This window comes from Equus caballus, chromosome 12, assembly GCF_041296265.1.
Source record: "Equus caballus isolate H_3958 breed thoroughbred chromosome 12, TB-T2T, whole genome shotgun sequence".
NCBI lineage: Eukaryota > Metazoa > Chordata > Mammalia > Perissodactyla > Equidae > Equus > Equus caballus.
In genome coordinates, this window is record NC_091695.1 from 43,408,830 (window position 1) to 43,425,757 (window position 16,928).

Consider the following 16,928-nt stretch of genomic DNA (forward strand, 5'->3'; position numbering starts at 1 on the left):
CCAATTTGGATGCCTTTTATTTCTCTTCCATGACAAATTGCTCTGGCTGGAACTTCCAGCACAAAGTTGAATAGATGAAATGGTGGAAGCGGCACCCGTGTCTTTTTCCAGGTCTTAACGGGGAAGGCTTTCAGTCTTTCCCCATTGAGTGTGATGTTAATTGTGGATTTTTCCTAAATGCCCTTTATAAGGTCAAGGAAGTTCCCATCTAGTCCTTATTTATTGAATGTTTTATCTTGAAACGGTGTTGGATTTTGTCAGATGCTTTTTCTGCATCAACTGAGATGGTCATGTGGTTTTTCCCTTTCAGTCTGTTAATGTGATGTTTTATCTTGATTGATTTTTGTATGTTGAACCACCTTGCATTCTGGAGTAAATCCCACTTGGTCATGGTGTATAATTCTTTTAATATGCTGCTGGGTTCAGTTTGCTAGTATTTTATTGAGAATTTTTGCATCTATATTCATAGGGGATATTGGTCCGTAGTTTTCCTTTCTTGCGATGTCTTTATCTGGCTTTGGCACCAGGGTCATGCTGGCTGCATAGAATGAGTTAGGAAGTGCTCCTGCCTCTTTGGGAAGAGTTTGAGAAGGATTGGAGTTAATTCTTCTTTAAATGACTGGTAGAACTAGCCTGTGAAGTCATCCGGTCCTGGAATTTTCTTTGTTACTGATTCAGTCTTGTTACTTGTCATAGGTATCTTCAGATTTCCTATTTCTTTTTGAGTCAGTTTTGGTAGTTTGTGTGTTTCTAGGAATTTGTCCATTTCATCTGGGTTTCTCATTTGTTGGTGTACAGTTATTCATAGTTTTCTCTTACAATCCTTTTTGTTTCTGTATAATCCATAGTAATGGCCCCACGTTCATTTCTGATTTTAGTAATTTTGAAGTCTTTTTTAAAATTTATTTTATTTTAAAGGTTGGCACCTGAACTAACATCTGTTGCTAATCTTCTTTTTTTTTTCTTCCTCTTCTTTCCAAAGCCCCTCCCGTCGTATATTCTAGTTGCAGGTCCCTATGGTTGTGCTCTGTGGGACACTGCCTCAGCATGGCCTGATGAGCGGTGCCACGTCCGCGCCCAGGATTACGAACCGGTGAAACCCTGGGCCGCCGAAGCAAAGCTCATGACCTTAACCACTGAGCCATAGGGCCAGCCACTCCACTCTGGTCTTTATCATCTCCTTCCTTCTACTCGCTTTGGGTTTAATCCGCTCTTGTTTTTCTAGATTCTTCTTCCTTTTTAACATAGGCATTTAGAGCTATACATTTCCTCTCTATGCTTCTTTCGCTGTGTCTCATGAATTTTATTATGCTGTGTTGTCATTTTCATTTATCTGAAAGTATTTTCTAATTCCTCTTTTGATTTTCTTTTTAGCCCTTTAGTTGTTTGTGTTTAATTTCCACATACTTGTGAAGTTTCCAGTTTTTCTTCTGTTTTGATTTCTCGTTTTATTCCATTGTGATTGGAAAAGATACTTTGTATGATTTCAATCTTTTAAAATTTATTGCAGCTTTGTTTATGATCTATCCTGGAGAATGTTTCATGTGCACTTGAGAAGGTATATTCTGCTGTTTTTAGATGGAGTATTCTGTGTATGTCCCCTTGGCCTAGTTGGTTTCTAGAATGTTCAACTTCTCTATTTTCTTATTGATCTTTTCTGTCTAGTTGTTCTATCTTTTATTGAAAGTGGGATATTGGAGGGGGCCAGCCTGGTGGCGCAGCGGTTAAGTTCGCACGTTCCGCTTCTCGGCGGCCCGGGGTTTGCTGGTTCAGATCCCAGGTGTGGACATGGCGCTGCTTGGCACGCCATGCTGTGGTAGGCATCCCACATATAAAGTAGAGGAAGATAGGCATGGATGTTAGCTCAGGGCCAGTCTTCCTCAGAAAAAAAGAGGAGGACTGGCAGTAGTTAGCTCAGGGCTAATCTTCCTCCAAAAAAAAAAAAATCTCATAGAAGAAAGTGGGATATTGAAGTCTCCAGCGGTTATTATAGAAATGTCTATTTCTCCTTCAATTTTGTCCATTTTTGCTTCAGAATTTTTAGGACTTTGTTGTTAGGCATGTATATGTTTGTAACTATTATATCTTCTTGATGGATTTACCCTTTTATGAATATATAACATCTTTCTTTGTCTCTCAAATGATTTTTGACGTTTTGTCTATTTTGTCCGATATCAGTATATCCACCCCAACTGTCTTTTGGTCACTGTTTGCACGGAATATCTTTTTTCATGTTTTCACTTTCAACCTATTTGTATTTTGGGCTGTAAAGTGAGTTTCTTGTAGAGAGCATGTGGTTGAATTTATTTTTAATCCATTCTGACACTCTCTGCCTTTTTAATTGGAGAGTTGAATCAATTTACAAACCAGGAGGCCTCCTCATAAAAGGGTGAGCAACTTGAAGGTAAGGACTGGCCTTCAAATGTTGGTGTCCCTCCACCGAGCCTGTCTCAGTGCCCTCCACCCAGAGCCCTCTCCAAGTGTTTGCTGATGGAAACTGGCTGCTTCTGAGGGAACCCGGGCCTACTGGCAGAGCTGTGTCAGGCTGGAGAGGTGGCAGTGGCCAGGGAACTGGGCGTCCGGTGAGGGACGGGCAGGTGTGGCCCATCAGCCCAAGGATTATTTCTAACATAAAAAGCCAGTTACATTCTGATGTGATGGGAAAGGTGGGCAGATCTACTCCAAAGGAGGATGGGAAGAAGGAAATTGAGCTTGTGACATCATAAGGACATCTGATGAGTGAGTGTCCTCTTTCTGGGCTCATCCTTCACTGCTCACCCCAACCTGGGCCTGCTTCAGATGACCATGGACCAGCACTGATGGGTTCCCCGGACTGTTGCCTGGTTTGCGAGGGGAGGTCTGGCAGGTCTAGGGGGCTTTTGGGTACCAGAGACAACAGTCTCTGAAGGTGGAGAAAGAGAAGACCCAGGAGGTGTTGGGGTCCTGCCCCACCAGTCTCCGTCAAAGGGTGCAGCTGGGCCTTGTGGTCTGTGCAAGATACTCCCAGGACTACAACTACCCATTAGGAAATGTCAGTCTGTGCTCCAGCCCCGACCTCTCTCCAGGACCCCAGACTTGGGCATGTCCCAGTTCCCACTGCTTGTAAATGAAACGGCCTGGCCTTGAACCCAGGACTCTGGGTCAGCGCACATACGCTTAAGCACCATGTTAAATGGCCTCTGTAGAGGCAGCTGCCCTCTTCTCTCCTGTATCCCTCTCCTCTCTCTAATCACTGAGGCCCTTCATCATTTGTCCCCAACCCACTGCTCCAGCTTCATCCTCTCCTCTCCTCTCACACCCTAGGGATTCACCGCCCCCCTGCAACGAGCAGTCCCCACTGTTTCCTGAATAATCCATATCCATGCCTTCCACACTCTCTAATACCTCTGACTGGGATGTTCCTCCCCGACCTCAGCCCAGCAAACTCATATTCACCCCTCAAGGCCCAGCTGGGGAGACACCTCCTCCAGGATGCCTGCCCTGACTTCCAAGTGGGATCAACGGCCCCCTCCTCTGGAGTCTTATATTACTCACTTCTGTAGGGCCCTCACAAGCCCCATCACAAGTTACATTCTTCTTCCTGTGGCCTTGGGAGCAGGGACCACATGTCCTTTGTTTCAGGGTCACCAGACCAGCTAGGGTCTGGCACAGTGAATAGTGGTCAAAGGAATGAATCCTCACTTGGGGTCTGCCCTGTGGCTTTATTTCTGCTACCAAGGTCATCTCTTGCTTCACTTTCCTCTTTGACAGCAAAACAACCCCTGGTTTCTGAGCAGGGGCCCTGTGCTGGCCCAGTGCCTGGTATAAAACAGCTGCTCAGTGAGTGTTCACAGAAGGCAGGGGGCAAGTGGGCAGAAAGGCCGGTGCCTATAATAGCAAAAGACCCTCGCTCTCCTCTGGGCTGGGTAGGATGCACAGGTGTGTGGGGGAAGCAGGCCTTTCCTCCATCCTTCCGGAGAACTGGCTCACTGCCTCTGAGGCTCTGTTTCTCAGAATGGAGGGAGGGGAGGGGGTGTCTGGGGAGGCAGAGGACGCCGGTGGAAGGGAGAGCCACATTCGTCCATGTAGCCAGGTGCTCTGCCCAGGAGCACAGGGCTCCTTGCAGCCAGTACCCCTTGGCCATCACGTGGTAGAGAGGGCCCAGCACAGGGATGCCCATGAATCTCTGCCCCTCTCAGGGCTTCAGGCATCCCGTCAGTCAAATGGGTACCGTCTTCCCACCCCGCCCAGCTCATCAAAGCCAATAGAGCTGAAAGCACTTTGGAAATAAAGACTCAGCGAATTCATGATACAAATGAAGAAGGTTGTTATTAGACCCAGGAGCGGGGTCAGAGGGAGAAACAGCAAGAAGGAAAAGAGAAGCAGGTGAACAGCAGCACCTACTGGGGGGGCGGGGAAGTGGGGGGCTGGCTCCTGGCTCTGCCACGAACCAGTCACTTTCCCCTGGGACTCGGTTTCCTCACCTGTACAAAGGGGGAGCACAGTCCCTGCCTGTTTCCCTCCAAGGGCCTCAATGTGGCTTTGGTGAGAAAGCGGGTGTGGAAGAGCTTTACACACTGTGAAGTGCAGTGCACACATGCAGGCCAACTGCGGTTCCCGGACCCAGGCCCAGCTGGACTCTGGGGAGCGGAGACAGGAAGTGTTGACAATGAAAACACTGTTGGAGGCCCAGAGGGTCCTTTGAGCACCCTCAAACCCCTAACACCTGTTCCTTCTCCATGCTCCCTCAACTGCCCCGGCAGCCTCTGTCCTGAGGTCCGAGGGACTCGATTGTGAGATTGCTGAGGCCTGGGGAGAAGAGGAGCTCCTTCTCTGGGCTGGCCCTCACTCCACTCTGAACCTGAGGCTGGGGCCACACCAGCCACACCCTCGGCAAGGCTCCGCTGGTGGCCTCTGATCCCTGGCGATTAGCAGGTGGGTTTCTTGTGATTAACAAACGCACTCCTGACGGTGAGGAAGGGCCATGGTCCCCGGCCCTCTTTTCCCTGATCAGCACCCTGTCAGTGAGGTCTTATGCACATCCAGATAGTCTGTCTGTGTCAGCTCCGTTCCTGGGTGAGGGTTGGAATGACGGGTGGTGAATTCCTCCTTGTAGCACCCTAAATGACTGCCAGCCCAGGAAGGAGAGCAGCGCCCGCCTCCTCCTGGCACCCCCAGACCAAGGGGCCTCAGCCCAGCAGGGGCTTGAGCCCGGCTCGCCTTGCCCCCTGCGCTGGGTCTCAGCTCCAAAGGGGGCAGCGAGAAGAGAGCTGCTGGGAGAGCTGTGGACGGAGCACTTCAGAGCAGCGCCTTGAAGAGGAAGGAGAGAGCGGCCCCACAGGAGAGCCCCAGGGCCAGGAAGAAGGTCATGAGGGTGCCGGCCACCTCCTTCTCATGTGGCAGCACCTGCCTAGAACACACAGGAGTAGGAGCTCTTAGAAAATGCCGAGCCAGACCTGGCCCCAGCCCCGGCGCCGTCTGCCCTCCTTACAACAGGACGCCTGAGTTATCGTCTGGGCTGGCCCAGCCTCTGGGTCACTATAGTTAGGCCCTTCTCTCTGGACTTCCGTTTCCTGATCTGTAAAACGAGGCCACTGGACAAGGACATGTCTCAGGCCCCTGGGGTCCAGTACCATCTGACTCTAGATTCCACTGCCCTCCCTCTTGACAAAATGTCCCCAACCTGGTCCTCCCTGTCACCTTTACTCTCCCTGGATTTTCAACTCCATTGTCCCTGGAGTAGATAGCTCATAAACTTTGCTTTGGATTAAAACCTTAACTTCCCCTCAACTGAGAATTTGGGGAGTAACTGGGCCCTTAGGAATGACAGTCCAACCCACTTATTTCATGGATGGGGAAACTGAGGCCCAGAGAGGAGCCCCCAGAATGTGGGCTACTACAGTAGGCAGGAACCTCCCCTGTTGAGGCTTCCGCTCCCCAGCTGCTGGCCTGGGGTCGGCTCAGCAGTTGAGACCTGACCTGACAGGGTGGCGCCAGCGAGACTTGGAGCAGCTAGGGCTGGGCTGGCCAGAAGCAGGGTGGGCCCTCCCTTGCAGGCTGGCCCACTTCCCTTCCCCCCCGCCCTCCCCCACCAGCCCCCAGACCTGGGTGCCAGGCACATGGTGAGGGACATCAGGTAACCATTGGAAACGGCAAAGAGCAGCATGAAAGTGATGAAATAGGCGTCCTGTGGGAAGAGGATGGGCAGCCGGGACCTCTTGGGCACGTGGCACAGCATGAAGAGCGGCACAAACAGGACACGCAGGCAGACCAGCAGGGGCAGCAGCCGGCTGTCCTCGTCCGGCTGCGGCAGAAGCTGGGGTGAGGGTGGTCCCTGGCAGCGGGGTCTCTGTGCTCCAGGGGCGCCCCGATAGATTCACTCACCACTTCCCCTGACCTACCCTACATGAGCCGCCGAGGACCAGCACTTGGGCCTCTGGAGAGCGAGGGGCTGGGCCAAGGCCACCCAGCAATCGAGGACCGGCCTGGGGCCAGCCTCTGCCTCTCCTGAGCATCAGCCTGTGCTCTCCCCATGGCAGAACTGGGAGAGGAGTTTGGTTTTCAAACTCAGTTCCTCCGAGCACCCCTGGGGGTTCCACAGACCCCTTTGGAACAGACGGGGTTGCTGAAGGGGATTGGAAGCTGGGGATCCAGGCCCATCCTGGCTTGGATCAGAGCAGCTCCTCTTTGATCTACTTTATTTGTTGTGTCTCCCTGGAAGCTTTCATTTAAAGAAGCAGCACCTTGGCTAAAAGCAACCCAAACACTAGGAATCTTGCCCAACCTCTCATGTGGTGCAGGAACCTCCACGTGAGAGTCTGTGAGCACCGAGGCTGGGCCCTGGGCTGGATGCTGGGGACACAGGTCAATTGGACATGGCTTCTGCTTTCAAGGGGCTCACAGTCAAGCCCTGGCTTGCATCCCTCCAGGGGCCAGGTGCTCACCGCCACTTGGCCTGCTGTTCCATTGCCAGACCCAACCAGTTGGACTGTTGGGAAATCGCCTTTCTGTGCTCTTTCACCCCCTCTGATCCCTGACTGCTTCCTAAAACTGTCAGATCACCGCAGCCTTGGTGCCCTCACCCACAGGAAGTAGGAGGTCAGGCTCCGTCCCAGCCAGTCCATGACGTTGAAGAGAAGGAAGCAGCAGACGGGGTTGAAGAACTGACCTGGGAGAGAGGGAGGGCTTGTCCTGGGGCGGACTCCCCTCCTCCCTCTCTCCCCGGCACACCCTCCGCCCTGCCCTCTTCCGCTTCCCGTCACTCACTCCACTTCCCAGGACTGGTGGAGCTGGTCACCATGGCTGTGATGGCCGGGAAGACAGACAGGGTGACTGTGAAGACCAACACAAGGCACAGCGCCGTCAGCCAGATCTGGGAGCCAGACGCAGGGACGTGAGCCGGCGGGGCAGACCTGGGGCCCCATGCTCAGCCCCAGCCCTCGGGACCTCCCAGGACCCCGGGAGCCTGGCCCAGCTGTGTCCCCAACCCACTATGACCCTGTCACCTTGGGGTGGACAAGGTGAGAACGAAGACCCCTTCCATCTAAGAGTCCCTGGGGAGAGCTGGAGAGAGTGGCTCCCTCTGCCCCAGGGGTGGCGGTTGAGGGCTAGAGCCAAGCCAGACCTTTCGGAAGACAACGAAAACTGAAGGTTTTCCTGGCTGTTGTGGCTCCTCTGGCTCCAACTCTGGCTCCTTCTCAGAGTCAAGATCCAGAGTCAGGGGGCTGTTGGGAATCCCGTCCTTCTCATCTGGAGCAAGAGAGGAGGGCGGGATCATGCCTGTGACTCATGCGTGTGCCAGCCAGGCCCCAGGGAGGGAGGTTCCCGGCAGTTACAACAAGTGACCACCCCCGCACCCCGCACCGCCACAGCCCAAGGTGGGGGCAAAGAGAATTAATAACGGAAATCGGCTTCGCTACTATTTATTAAGCACACACATGTGCCAGGCGGACTTAAGCACCTTACATGGAATATCTCAGTGCCATTGCTTTACAAATAAAGAAACTGAGGCTCAGAGGGGTTAAGTGACTTTGCCTAAGGTCACACAGCTTGGATGTTGTGAAGCCAGGATTCAAACTCAGATGCATTTGAATCCAGAACTTGCATGCCTGAAGCTCTACTGCCTCCCTTTTTTTTTTGTTTTTTGGTGAGCAAGATTGGCCCTTAGCTAACATGTGTTGCCAATCTTCCTCTATTTTTTGTATGTGGGATGCTGCCACAGCATGGCTTGATGAGCAGTGTGTAGGTCACGAACTTAACCACTATACCACCAGGCCAGCTCCCTGCCTCTCCATTTTATAGAGGTGGAAACTGAGGCCCAAACTGAGGCGACAGGGACAACTTTGATCCCACTGACCACCCTTCCCTTCTGCCTCTGCTCATATAAAGCTACTAGGGGTGAGGGCTTTAGCTGGGGACAGAGGGGCAATGCTTTCCTGCTGAGGTGGCTCTAGCCTCTTCTGGGTTTCACCTCCCCAGCAGGGTCCCGGGCTCACCAGAATGGAGGAGCTCAGCTTTGGTCTCCAGCTCCTGACCTTGAGCCTTCGATGGTTCCTTGGCCAGGTAGTAGCGGGCAAACTCCTGCAGAAAGAAAGTGTTGGCCCTGCCTGGCTTGGCTGAGGTGTCTGGATCCCTTCCCATCCTGGTGGCTAAGAGGCTGGGGTCCCCCAGTGGCTGACTCCTTTGGGGATTAGGACGGGGCCCAGGTGCCCTCCGCCTCCCCTGGCCTCTCTCGGGGCCTCAGACTCAGGCTGTATCTGAGATGCTCTGAAGTGGGCCCTTGAGCCCAGTACCAGGCTCACCAGGTGAGGCAGGCTCAGGTAACACACGATGGACATGAGGATGCCCACGCAGGGCGTGATGAAGTACCCCAGGGCGGAGGTCTGGGCATCCACGCCACCTGTGCAGAAACTTCAGCTGCAGCGGGAAGTGGCTGGTCCCGCAGGCTCCCACAGGGCTGACGACTCCTGTCCCACCACCCATGAAGCACTTCTCAGGTTCGCCCTCTGGCCTCTTCCACTCCTCTCACTGACACACTCGGGAATCTTGTGCAGAGTCCCAGCCCAGCCCTTCACTTCTCTCCCTCTGCCCTACGTGTTATTTTTGTTGAGCACCTACTACTTGCTCATTATTACTGCACGCTTCTTACAATGTGAGGATGGAGCTACGGTAATCATTTAGGTGGGGAAACCGACACACGTTAAGTGTCTTGTTAATGCCCCCAGCTGGGAGCAGTGGAACCGGGATTCAGACCCCAGGTCCTCTGAATCCCAAACCCGTCCCCCCTTCCTTCAACTTCAATTTGCTGCCACATTCGAGTGCTGGCCTCAGAAATCCTGCCCCAGGCCCCAAGTTAACCCAGTCCTCACCCGGTCATTCTCTCACTGTAGAACCCAGGAGTCCTGCTCCCTACCCCAAACTCAATCCCCAGCTCCCCATCACCCCGTCACCTCCGTCCCCACCTAGAACCCAAGGCGGCTCACTCCTGGCACACCCCCTCTGCACCCCAGACTCCCTGAGGCCACCCCTGCCCTCCAGCCACCCAAATCCACTCACTGGCCATGGACATGAGCATGGCAAGGGCAGCGAAGATCCCAGCCAGGCCCTGGCCGCTGAGAAAGAGGGTGCTGTAGGTGGAAGGCATGGTGCCCAGCTGCCCGAAGAGGCTGCCCTGCAGAACTGCACAGAAAGCTGTAGAGGGACAAGAGTGGGGTCGCCGCTCCACTAGGCAGGCCTCAGGAGGAGGTGTCGGCGGGGTGCACAGGGGACTCTGGATTAGGTCCGGGCACTCTGGTGTAACACTCCTCACTGACTCTTCTTCTGAGGTGCAGCCATAGGTCTGTGGGGCCAGGAGGCCTGCTCTTAGGTCACTGTGGGGCCTGGGACAAGTGACTTTTCCTCTCCCTATGGGCCTGTTTCTCACCAGGGATATGAGTGATGCTGCTGCTGTCTTCCTTCTTGGATATGTTGGGCCCATTTAGTTACAAAGAAGAGGCTGGGCTGAAGGCCTGGGTGGGTGGGGTGGGGAATGGGGAGGGGCGGTGGAGCTCACAGTTGATGAACCAGACGGAGGCCATGGTGATGGAGAAGAAGGGCCCAGGGCTCACGTCCACCTTGACCAACGCCGCCGTCAGGGTAAAGAGCAGCAGGATGACCAGCAGGCTGCCCAGAATCCGGACCGTCTCAGGGATGCTGCTCACAGCGGGGCAGAGTGGGTATCGGCTGGGCCCAGGCCGGGCAGGGGGATGTGGGCCAGAGGGTCAGCCCAGGGCAGGACAGTGGGGGCTGGGGGGAGGTGCAGGGGGAGCAGAGGAAAGACAGGAGGACTTCCCTGGGCTGGGAGGGAGCTGCCTCAGCAGGGGCTGGTGAGGGACAACAGAGGGATGGCCTGGAGGGAGCTCAAGGGTGGGGCCTCTCACCACTGGTACAGGAAGGAGTTGAGGAGAGTGAAGAGCAGCAGTGGCAGCTGGGACAGCAGCGTCACCCAGTTGTTGAAGTTGAAGGCGTCTGCAGGGCCCGTGTGGTTGGTGCCCAGGGTCTCGGCGGTGCTGTTGGCCCCTGCCAGCCTCCCCTGGAAGTACTGCCAGGATGCCAGGGCAGGGGGTACAGGTCACCCTACAACCTCCCCTCAGGAAGCCTCAGCTTTCCCCCCGGCTTCCCTCATACTTGGGACTGCTTGGTTAATGTCTGCGGGGGCTGTCTGTGTGTCCGTGTACTGCTCCCAGCACATGGCACACAGTCGGCTCTCCACGAATGTGCTTTGAGTTGAACAGCTGAAGTCTAGGACAGAGGCCAGGCCCTAAGCTCCCCTAACTCGGGCCTTGCTCCATCTTTAAATCACACCTCCCCTTCAGTGCCCTGGTCCCAGCTCCCACCCTGACTCCTGCAGCAGCTTTTAGATTCCTAAGTATTTATTGAGCGCCTACTGTAAGCCAGGTTCTGGCCTAGGTGCAGACTAACTGCATTCTCTCTGAAATGCATAAGGCTCTGCTTAACCTCCCCCTCCCCTCTGCCCATGGCTCCCTATTGCCTGCAGGGCAAAGCCCGAAGGTTCTGGAACAGCATTTGGGGCCTTTCAGAACCAGACCCCCGCCTCCCTTTGCGCCCCTTCTCCTGCTCCGGCCCACTAAGCTCCAGGCAGCCCAGGCTGTGGCTCTTTCTCTGAACAGGCTGGCACTCCCCTGCCTCAGTGTCTTCACAAGGCTGTCATCTCCACCTGAAACGCTCTCCCCCTTCCTACCCCTCTGGCCCTGCCCCCCCCCCCCCCCCCCCCCCCCCCCCCCCCCCCCCCCCGTGAAGCAGAAGGAATTGCTCCCTCCCCTGAGAACCCACAAGACTCTGCTCCAAGCTTGGGATGGCATGTGTCCTGTCACATTATTAACAGCTCTTGGGCACCCATCTTGCTCACAAGACCAGGCGCTGATTCATCTTTGGGTCTCCAGGCACCGGAGAGGCATCTGGAAAGCTGGTGCATTGAATATATGTGAATAACCTAGTCCCAAAGAGAACACAGCCCCACGTTTCTGCCTTCCCTTGAGAGCATATAAGCCACCGGAGGATGGAGCCTTTCTCTGTCGTGTTTCCTCCTGTCCCTCCAGTGCCCTGAACATGGTCTGGTCCACAGTAGGTACACATTCATTATCTGTTGGATGAATGAATGTAATCTGTGCCATTTCGAAGAAAATCAAGGACTTGGATGACCCACTTTTGGAGTGACCAGCCCAGCAATAGTGACAAACAGAGGTAGTGGGCGGGTAGCTCTTTGCTGGCTCTGCAGGGCTGCCTGAGCTGGTGACCTTGCCCCTCCAGGCCTAAGCATCCCTGAACGCTTGGCCTCCCCTAGCCGGGCCAGGGGCGCCTCCCCTCTCTGAGGCTCCGTACTTCAGCCGTACAAACGGGGATAATGAGGAGTCAAAGCCGGCGTGGTGGGGAGAGCGCCTGGGACGCCTCAAGTCCACGGCGGCTGGAGGGAGAGATGGTGGCTGTGGCCGTGGGGCTGTCTGTCCAGCCTCGTGTCTCACCGGGATGGCCGTGATGAAGAAGTTCCAGGGAAGCAGAGTGCCCAGGCCCAGGATAAAGAAGCTGATCCCGACTAAGTGGTAGCTGTGGGGATCAGTCAGAAGGTCACCCCGAGGACGCACCGCCTCGGCCGCCCCTCCCGCTTCCCAGGCCGCCGTCTCCGGAGAGCGGACTACAAGCCCCATTACCTCGGCTCAGGCAGCCGAGGGAGGCGGCTGATGGGAACTGTAGTTCCATTTGGTTTGCTTTGAGCTTTGGAGCGCCCAAAGGGAGCGGGTCTGCGTAGCCCACGGCCACCCGGATCCCCGTACGCACCCCACCGGTCCCCAACTCGCCTGTCCTGCGGTACATCTCCTCGTGCCATGGCCGCCCGGAGGGATGCGCCCAGGCGGCAGGAGGGCGGTGCCGCCCCTGCACCTGCGCCGGGCTCAAGGGCGGGAGGACCCCGGAGGCTGGGTCTTGCTGGCGGTGGGCAAAGGGGAGGCGGGTCGGGTCTCCCTGGAAGAGGCGGGGTTGGCGCCAGCGAGGGAAGCAGCCCCTGGCGGATTTGGGCGGGACTCACGCTCCGCAGGCTCAGATATTGGCTCCGCCCCCGGGGTGGGGACAGAAGGTGGCACCACCCCTCCGCGCTTCCCCCTGCAGGGACTCCAGACTTAGGCGTCAGACACCCGCTGACCTCCAGCCCAGGACCCCATGGCTCCTCGCGCCGCCAGGTGCGGCTTAGAAGTGGCTGACTCAGGAGGGTCCCCCTGCCGCCTCATCTCTCCGCGGGCGCCTGCCCCGGATCCTTGCGGGCTGAGAGGCGGGAGTCCAGCCGAGAGCTCTGGACTAACCTGCGGGGTGTTCTGTCCCCTCCGCTAGCTCGGAGGTGGTGCCAGAGCGCGCTGGCTGGAGCCCCCGGAGGGCCCTGCTCGCCGCGCGCCTGCGGAGCCCCAACCCGGGTGTAACCCGAGCGGGGCCGGCGCCCGGGGAAGCCAGAGAGACCGTCCGTCGCCTGCGGTCCTGGCGAGCTGCGCCGAGCTGGGCGCTTCCGGAGGCCGAGGAGAGGGCCAGATGCCCGTGCTGGCGGAGCCTCTGGGCCGGTCTGGAAGACAGACGGACAGACGGACCCTTTTCCTCCAGCTGGTGCCTGGAGAAGGGCCGAGTCTTTGGGGCGCACAGCGGAGGCGTGGGCCCCGCTGGAGCGTCCAGGCGGGCTTCCCGGTGGCGGTGAAGCTGAGCTGCGTGCGGAGCAGTGAGGGGTTAAGCAAAGCTCCGGAGGAAAAGGTGACCCGGAGGTGAGCGCTGGCCCCTCCCCAGCCTCGCCTCTTGCCTTCCCGCCACCGGCGCTTGAAAAAAAAAAAAAAAAAAGAGACTTTCGGCGGTCCCAGGTCATATCACGTCAAACATATTACGATACACCCACCTCCCACTTTTTTTCTGTGAAAAACTGATAAGATTATAAACCATTGCATTTTGAAATTAATTTGCTCTAACTCATGTCATTTACGAGTGGATTTGTGTTCTCTGCTGTCACCGTGCATATAGGGGATACTGGAGAAGTACACAAATTATTCTCACAAGTAACGAAATTTTATGGCCATTTCCAGGTACTTGTGGTTTTTTCTCCAGCCGACTGTGAGTCTGTGGGGCAAAGACTGCTTGGCTGGTTCAGCGTTTTATTATCGCAAACGTGCGGTGCCACTGCCCGGTCTGTAGCAGGTGCTTGATGTCATAAAAGCTTGGTGAATAAATGGATTTTAATGATGTACAAGTGGTTTCAGGGAGAACAGAGATGGCATTAAATTACGCTGAAAGAGAAAGTTATTCTCTTTTCATTTTGCTTTCAGGCCTTCGGAATATATCAAGGGGGAAATTCTCATTTAGGAGCCAACATGTTTCTAACACCTGTTAATTTCCCTCTCTCCCTCTCTCTCCAACAAAGAGCTGGCTTCAGGGCTTCTGCTGACGACTTTATCTAAATAGAGGTTAATAACTTATATGTTCCTTCTCTCTGTTTTTATAGTTGCTTTATTTTCTGGGCTACTCGTGGTAGTTTCTTATTTATGATAATGATATATGCTTTTAAAAAAATACAATTATGTATAATTTAACAAATCAACTTTTATAAATTGATTAAAATTAAATAAAAATGAAATATAATTAAATTAAAAAGATACATTTATTAGAATTAAAGTAAGTAAATTAAAAATATAAATTTGTTGAAATAAAATATTTTTTTTTAAAGATTTTATTTTTTTATTTTTTATTTTTTCCTTTTTTCTCCCCAAAGCCCCCCGGTACATAGTTGTGTATTCTTCGTTGTGGGTTCTTCTAGTTGTGGCATGTGGGACGCTGCCTCAGCGTGGTCTGATGAGCAGTGCCATGTCCGCGCCCAGGATTCGAACCAACGAAACACTGGGCCGCCTGCAGCGGAGCGCGCGAACTTAACCACTCAGCCACGGGGCCAGCCCCGAAATAAAATATTTTTAAATAATTTTATTTCACTTTAAAATAAATTTGATTACAAATTTAATAGAAATGAAAAATAAATTTATTTATGAGGACCTGAGTCATTTAGAGAAAATGAACGAAATGAGATTGCAGGTGGGGCACAGCTGTGGCACCAGTTTTCGAAGGAAAGTCGTGAAGAACTGAGGCTTGAGGAGCACACTGAGGTTTGGTGAACACTTCACTGCGGTGAACAAGGAGGATAAAGGCATTTCAGGGGTAGAACAGCCCGTCCCAAGATCAGGGACGTGAGAATGCCGACACATTCTGGGACATACAAATAGATCCCTTTGGTAGGCATGGTGGGAGGAAGGGGCAGAGACTTTGTGACAGCTGGGCTGGTTATGACAGGCCTGAGGGCTGAATAAGTAGTGTGCATTTCATTTGAAAGCAGGGGTTCTCAGTCGGACTCAGCCATCCTTTTAATGACGAATATTTTGTTACTCTCCTGCAATGAAATTCACATATAATAAAACCTATCTATACACACAAAATTTAATGTCAATATAATATCCTAATTGTGCTACCTAGGATAAATAAAGCATTTAGTAATAAAATAACAAGTCTGAATATGTTAATGATGAGGCACAATGAAGCAGTCAGATGCTGGCCCGTCTTTATAAACCCACAGTGAATGCAGGGGCTGCAGACACACACACAATACAGCTGTGCGGTGAACTGACCGCTCAAAGACCGTTAGTTTGCTATTGGTGATGTGACTTTCTGAAATGGTGACCAAGTCTTGGCGGATTTCCAAACCAGACGAAGTCCAGCTGTGTCCTTCTACACAGACAGTAGCTGCATTACTGAAAAACGCTGTGTAGCTTCAAACCTTACAAAGACTACATTGTGTCCATACGGAAAATGGGGTTAAGATCTAGGCTCGGAAAATTGGCAATAAAATTAAAACATAATAGATTTTCTTTTTAGAGCAGTTTTAGATTTACAGAAGAGTTGAGCAACTAGGACATAATTTCATATATTCATCCTCCCACCCCATTCCCCTGTTCCCCTTCTTAGTAACACCTTGCATTAACGTGGTACATTTGTTATACTTGATGAAGCAATATTGATACAATATTCTTAACTTATTGTTAACTTACACCAACTGGGGTCCATAGTTTACGTTAAGGTGCACTCTGTGTGAGGTAGAGCTCTGGGGGTTTTGACAAGTGCGTCATGTCATGTATTCACCATTACAGTTTCATACAGAATAGTTTCACCACCCTGCAGGTCCCTTGTGCCTCATCTATTCATCCCTCCCGTCCGTCCCCTGAATCCCTGGCGACCACTGATCTTTCTACTGTCAATATAGTTGTCCCTTTTCTGAAATGTCATATAGTTGGAATCATAGAGTATGTTGGCTTTTCAGACTGGCTTCCTTCGCTTAGCAATATGCATTTATGCTGGATCGTATGGTAAAACCATGTTTAGTTTTGTAAGAAGCTCTCAAACTGTCTTCCAAGTGGCTGTCCCATTTTGTGTTTCCACCAGTAATGAAGGAACGTTCCTGTTGCTCCACATCCTTGTCAGCATTTGGTGTTGTCAATGTTTTAGATTTCAGCCATTCCAATAGGTTTGTAGTGCTATCTTGTTGGTGTTTTAATTTGCAATTCCCTAATGATGTATTCTGCTGAACATCTTTTCATATGCTTATTTGCCATCTGTCGATCTTCTTTGTTGAGGTGTCTGTTCAGATCATTTGCTCACGTTTGAATTGTGTTGTTTGGTTCCTTAGGATACGTTTGGTTGAATTAGAGTTCTTTGTATATTTTGGACACAAGTCCTTTATCAGATTTGTGTTTTGCAAACATTTCCTCCTAGTCTGTGGCTCGTTTCTTCATTCTCTCAACAATTCCTTTCACAGAGCTGAAGTTTTTAATTTTAACGCAGTCCATCTTATCATTTTTTTCTTTCATGGGTCATTCTTTTGGTGTTGTATCTAAATCCTTATCACAAACCCAAGTTCACCTAGATTTTTTCCTCTGTAATCTTCTAGAAGCAGTTTATATTTTGGTCTAAGATTTGTGTTGGGTTAGTTTTTGTGAAAGGTGTTTTTCCACCTACGTGAATGCCCGGGGAGTCCGTTAAAAGTAGTGCGGGATGCAGACGGGTTTTCCCTGTGTGGGACCGTCCCGTGCATTGGTGGATAACTCTTGTCCCTGCCTCACCCACTAATTGCTATTACCACCCTCTCCTCCCATCACTGTGAGCGCTGAAAGACCCTCAAATGCCCTAGGAGGCAATTCTGTCCTTCTAAGCATCACTTCCCCCTGACGTAGAAGGCAGCGGACGGAGGTGTTCAAATAAGCGGACTAAAGGTCACTGTGGTTGCTGTGAGTTTTATCACAGCATTTTGGATGAATCCGTCCCCAAACGATTTCTGTTTTGCTTGGTTTTGAACTTCACATACATGCAACTTGCTTTTTGAAAATTCAGCA

At 52.5% G+C, this 16,928-nt stretch overlaps 1 protein-coding gene across 2 annotated transcripts; it reads right to left on the reverse strand.

Annotated features, from left to right (window-relative positions):
• Positions 1-4,289: 4,289 nt before the first annotated feature.
• Positions 4,290-13,233, reverse strand: SLC29A2 (solute carrier family 29 member 2). 2 transcript variants are annotated; one of them, XM_070228921.1, is made up of 13 exons: positions 12,831-13,233; positions 12,333-12,495; positions 12,000-12,081; positions 10,398-10,558; positions 10,031-10,170; positions 9,535-9,669; positions 8,781-8,878; positions 8,475-8,559; positions 7,604-7,728; positions 7,246-7,351; positions 7,062-7,147; positions 6,084-6,283; positions 4,290-5,389 (listed from the first exon to the last, which is right to left on the reverse strand). In XM_070228921.1, exons 2-13 carry the CDS (start codon positions 12,359-12,361, stop codon positions 5,278-5,280), a joined length of 1,359 nt encoding a protein of 452 aa, XP_070085022.1. In that variant the 5' UTR covers positions 12,362-12,495; positions 12,831-13,233; the 3' UTR covers positions 4,290-5,277. The 2 variants fall into 2 exon arrangements, with proteins under 2 accessions (XP_070085022.1, XP_023510268.1); XM_023654500.2 differs by lacking the exons at positions 10,398-10,558; positions 12,000-12,081; positions 12,333-12,495; positions 12,831-13,233 and having other exon boundaries at positions 9,535-9,817; positions 9,902-10,170.
• Positions 13,234-16,928: the final 3,695 nt, after the last annotated feature.

Bases quoted from the DNA above. Each gene is read 5' to 3' on its own strand.
- SLC29A2 (XM_070228921.1), bottom strand. From the start codon at position 12,361: ATGGCACGAGGAGATGTACCGCAGGACAG. The intron at 9,670-10,030 runs GTGAGCTCCACC...GTCCCTCTACAG, and splicing joins CTCCGTCTGGTTCATCAACT to CTTTCTGTGCAGTTCTGCAG. The intron at 7,352-7,603 runs GTCTGGCTTGGC...TCTGGCTCCCAG, and splicing joins TTTTCGTTGTCTTCCGAAAG to ATCTGGCTGACGGCGCTGTG.